Source organism: Cupressus sempervirens, chromosome 1 (genome assembly GCF_028749045.1).
Source record: "Cupressus sempervirens isolate cs-2001-9-10 chromosome 1, ASM2874904v1, whole genome shotgun sequence".
Taxonomy (NCBI): Eukaryota; Viridiplantae; Streptophyta; class Pinopsida; order Cupressales; family Cupressaceae; genus Cupressus; species Cupressus sempervirens.
Genome location: NC_143118.1, coordinates 691,829,922 through 691,835,082, shown reverse-complemented (window position 1 = coordinate 691,835,082; position 5,161 = coordinate 691,829,922). Strand labels below are relative to the sequence as shown.

At 34.1% G+C, this 5,161-nt stretch overlaps 1 protein-coding gene across 1 annotated transcript; it reads left to right on the top strand.

Moving 5' to 3' along the window:
- The first annotated feature begins 925 nt into the window (after positions 1-925).
- LOC149579829 (uncharacterized) lies at positions 926-2,091 on the top strand. The gene has a single exon (XM_089812447.1). The coding sequence runs from the start codon at positions 1,489-1,491 to the stop codon at positions 2,008-2,010; it is 522 nt and encodes a 173-aa protein (XP_089668573.1). The 5' UTR covers positions 926-1,488; the 3' UTR covers positions 2,011-2,091.
- Positions 2,092-5,161: the final 3,070 nt, after the last annotated feature.

Below are 5,161 nucleotides of genomic sequence, written 5' to 3'. Positions count from 1 at the left end.
TGCTAAGGTATTACCAGCACACGCCTGGGAATTATCACTGAGTTTTCACTTTTTTTCTTTTTTCCCTTCCTCATTATCTCTCTTGGAGTCAAAGAGATTTTCCTCCTCCAACTCTCTTTCCTTGCTCTTAGAACTCTCTTCTTCCTCCTCTTCTACCCTATATCTTTTGGATTTCTGCTTGTACCTAGCCTGGGATTTAGCAATCCTTCCCGACTTTCTCCTACCCTTACCCCCTCCCTCCTCTTCCAACTCCTCAATTTCTACCTCCACGGGTTTTTCCACCTTAATTTTTTTACAATCCTTTTTTTCCATGGTCAAATCTAGTTTTTTCTTTTTCTTATCATTTCCGTTAGGGGAGGGATGTGGGGTGTAGATTTTAGTACCTATGCTTGTACTTGGGGGGGAATTCCAGCTTTGGCGTTGGTTATCAACCACTATAACCCTAAGAGGACAAAGGGCAAGGTGGAACTGATAGAGCCTAAAAATCAGGCCTTGATGAACTAGCCTAATTGTTATTATAAAAAGTGTTTCAAGAAATGATTTTAATACCAGACAATTACACACACGTCGAACTCATTTTATAATTTATGTCATAAGCTTTAACGTAATCTATACTCAAATGAATGGTGTATGCTAAATCTCTATCAATGTGTAGTACACAACAAACTAAAAGAAGAGACTAAATCCGCTCAATTTGCTGGTGTTTCAACGCTACTTATTCCAGGCGGCTAGGAGAGAATCAACACACGGTCCTCCGAAGACATTTGGGTAGTTCGGGAAAAATTCAAGCCCAAATTAGTTTCGACTTCTTTGTCACGTTGGTTTTGCGTCACGCAGTGCTGTATCCCGGCCCTCCGATTAAATATGCGACAATTAAGTCTTCCAATCAAACATTTTATTATTTCCCACTTCAAAACCCGCCCGTCACTGGAAAAGTATATTGCTCTTCATAGACATGCGAAAAAATAAAAACACTACTTTCATTCTAGATGCTCCGCCGGTCGTCTAGATGCTCGTCTATTATTTTGATTTTTTTGTTGTTGTTGCAGCACGGAAAACGGCAATCAACTTGGACCATTTTAATATTCATTCTTTTCTAAGTGAAGAAAACTTCGGTGCTAATTTTCTGTCACGAGATAATAAAGCGAAAAAATATTGTCGGCCTTGCAACGTGTGAAAGCTTATTCGTACTTTTCGAGGCTTCATTTGATCGATTGAATATTTCTGCCCGGAATCGATGGGCGGGAAGACATGTTACCTATATTTAACGAAACGAACCATTATGCATTCCCCTTATAACAGCTATCATCTCTGTCCATTGCACTTGCCCGTGGAAGTATATATACATTGAATATACCACCATTGCTTTTGATATTGTTACCTGTGCTTCCGAGCTTATTATATTCGCCTTTCTATATATACATTGTATATACCTCCATCCCTTCTGATATTCACTGTGCTTCTGAACTTGAAAGATTTCTGATCATAATGGCTGGCCTGCTGAAGAAACGGTGCCGCGAGGATGAGGCTCCTCTGGATTCTCCGAAACGTTCCCGTCTTGAGACAGAGAAATTGATCTTTCAGTTGCTGGAAGATGACAAAAAATGCACTTCGAGCGAGGAGGTTGTTAGCGGGGTAATGAGAAGTCTGGAGAAGGAAATAGGGTTAAATTCTTGCTCCACTTCTTATGACAGTCCATCTGGATTGAAGAATTATGAATCTGTGTCTTCTGATGTGACCAGCCGCTGCGGAGATTCTGGTGAAATTGATCTGGATTACCTGTTAGAGGCTTCCGACGATGAGCTTGGCATTCCTATGCAGAATTCAGAGGAGCACAATAGTTTCTCTCATACTTCTTCAGAAGAGGAGTTTTTCAATCCTTGTTTCGACTTTGCGGAAAATCAGGAATTTCAAAACTTGGCCGATACCTGGCTTTTTGAGGATGATTTAGTGGATTACAGGCAGTTTGCAGCGTTTGACGATGCGGCTGCCTTTGATTTTGCAAGATAAGATCGTTTACAGACAGAGATACCGGAAAAAACGGTTGCTTGTATTGAATGGAAATTATTTAATACGCTGGTGTTGATCAAACCTGAATCTTCCGTAGAATAGATCATAGCGTTCATTCTTTGAATTATTTGATTTACTTGCACATGCTAACTGCTTGAAATTTGAAGTATTATGAAATCCTGATCTTTGTTGTTTAGAAACATTCTTTAAATATTTACAGTCGTTACAGGGTCGTAGGGTTTTAAAGGAGGAAGTTTAATATTGCTACGTTTAAGGCTCCACCTGTGTGACTTACACAGAGGGAAAACATTCATTGTGAAAGCCATAATGGGATTTACTGTAAACGTACTTACGGAAATGTTTCAGAACAGTAACTACTTCCAAACCCTCATTCATTCAGAGTCGGGAAACGATAATCAATAATAAAAAGGGCGAGTCAGTTGTAGAAACTTGTTGGCAAACGTTAAATATAAGATTCGACACGAGATGTGAAATTATGAAATGGTTTAAAAATTGACGTAAACGGAGTCACATCTATAAGGCCTCGTTTGGTTGGGGAAGATGAATTTGTGGCATAACCAGGTTATCTTATAATCAGGTTTTCGAAAACCTGGTTTTGTGGTTTGAAAAGCCAATGGTCTGTTTGGTTGACAAGGAAGATGAATATACGGTGGACCCCACAATATTATTAAAAAAACTATCATAAAATTCAAAACCTGGTTTTAATTTCGAATTCCACCTTTTTGTTGGAAGAAACATTTTCCAATTTTTGACCAAAATTGGAAGATGAAATTGAAAACCAGGTTATAATTTTAACCAACCAAACACGCATGTTTTTCTACAAAACCTGGTTTTACCCCTGATAACCCGATTTTGGCCCTCATCTTCCAGCAACCAAATGGAGCCTTAATGGAAGCACAGGCGCAGTCATAGATGAATCATGGCAATCCAACTTTCAGTTTGAAGTTTGATATTATTAGTTCTTAATCCCAATTTCTTATTTGACCAAGTCAATAACAAGTCAGAATTAAGAATTAAATTGTATTGAACTCATATACAATACTTAACTTTTAATATTTATTTTAAATAATTTAAAAATATGAATTTTCTGATTTTCAATTGGTCTGAGCAATGAAACACATAGTCCCAAGCTTGTTTAATCTTCTTTTGGAAATGGCATTCGAGTCCAAGACGTTCAACGCAATCCACGGATCTCAAACACTCCGCTATATCCACTGGATACATGCCCAGCATTGCAAAATAAGCATTTTAGTTTTTCAATCCGACATTCTTTCAATCAATAAAACAACTACCATGGTAAATGCTCAAATAGATGAGGCACCTTGTCTGTGCAGTGATGGATATCTAAGCACTGTTCCATGACTCCAATTCACTCAGACTAAAGATGTGATTATAACTGACATGAAAACTTACGCCCCTCATTCTTTTGAGGCATACACTCGTCAAAGCTTTCAGTTTGCATGATATGGTTGGGATCGTATGGTTCCTTCTATCATTACAAAAATGCATTCAACTTAGTATTTAATGTGTGATGGTTACAGTCTTTTTTTGTCCAACATTTTCCTCTTAAAATTTTCTTCCAAGTGAAAAATCTGGTTTTCTACCCTAAATGTATTTCGTTTCTGGATATCATGTTGGTCAAAGTACCCAATTGTTTGAAGGAGCCTCAAATGTGTGAGACATGTATCTCCAAGCGTCTAATATTTTTTAATTGTGCCTATAAGAAGAGTGCTCGGATTCACAATTACATTAATCAATGCAGGTCCCTGCATGTGATATGACCTCGCACTGTCTTAAACAACAAATCATATATAGTCATTTTTAAGGAGAGGGTAAAGTGTTGTTGACATTAAATGTTTAGTATTTCTATTTTATGAGCTTAAAATTAGGCCTTCTTCTAACTTCTTCTAATTATTATAATTCAAATGAATTATATGTTGTAAATTTATTACTAGATCAAAGTTTTAAGATTGTTCTATACAATATAGACAAAAAGATATTTCAAACCAAATATTAGATTCTATTATATCTTATATTTTTCTTTATAATGTCACTTTTTATTTAGATTTCATTTGAGAACAATTATATAGATGGTGGTCATTTGTACAATCGTAACAAAAAAAACTAGAAATGAATAGATGTTAATTCAAAATTAAAAATTATTTACTTGTAAATGCAAATATATAGACATTGATAAATATCAATTGAAATTATTTTATTTATTTATTTTAAAATTATTAAATTTTGTGCTAAATTATAATTATATACAAAGTTATTTAACATTTTTTTCTAATGTTTGATTTAGATATTTAAAATTTTGATTATTAACATTCATCTTTATATCTAAAATTTAAAATATTTATCATTTTTTACAAAAGTAAAAAGAGAAGTCTTTAAAATATAATTTTTTACTTGAACTAATGATTCTTGATAAATCAATGAAAAAAAAAAGATTTTTAATATGTCTATTAATAATTTGGACAGAAGTAAAATTTAAACTACTTCTTCTTATTATTATTTTTAAATATTTCTATTTTTACCATATTATTCTACATCTACTGAAAACATATCATGAGAGCATATCTTTGCCTTTTTATATTTATTTTGGAAATATTATGCCTATAATCAATATTAATATTTTATATATATTATTAGCTATCAATTAAAAATATTAGCTAAAAATTAGGGACAACATCAACTATCATGTTAAGAGGTAACAAAATGGTCACTACTCACTTCATGTTTGTCACTTAAAGGTTGTGTTATTAGTATTCATATTATGTTGTCATATTATATTTACTAATGGCATCTCTTCCATATAAAATATAAGGCTTCCAAAATCAATGACTCTCCTTCCATAGCATTTGAATAGTAGTTTTCAATAGACAAAATCCTACCATCACAATTAAAACTATTCTTCACACTTGTATCATTAACCTTGTATCATAAACTAAAAGCTTTCCATTACATTTGTCACTCCATTTCAAGTTGACAATTAATTAGCCCACTACAATAAAAGGTAGGAACTTGCCCCTTGTTACTATGTTTGTATCAAAGAAGTCTACTATAGGCATTTTATTCAAGCCGACATCATATGGTGGGTCTGCAAACCATTTTGTTAACTTCTATA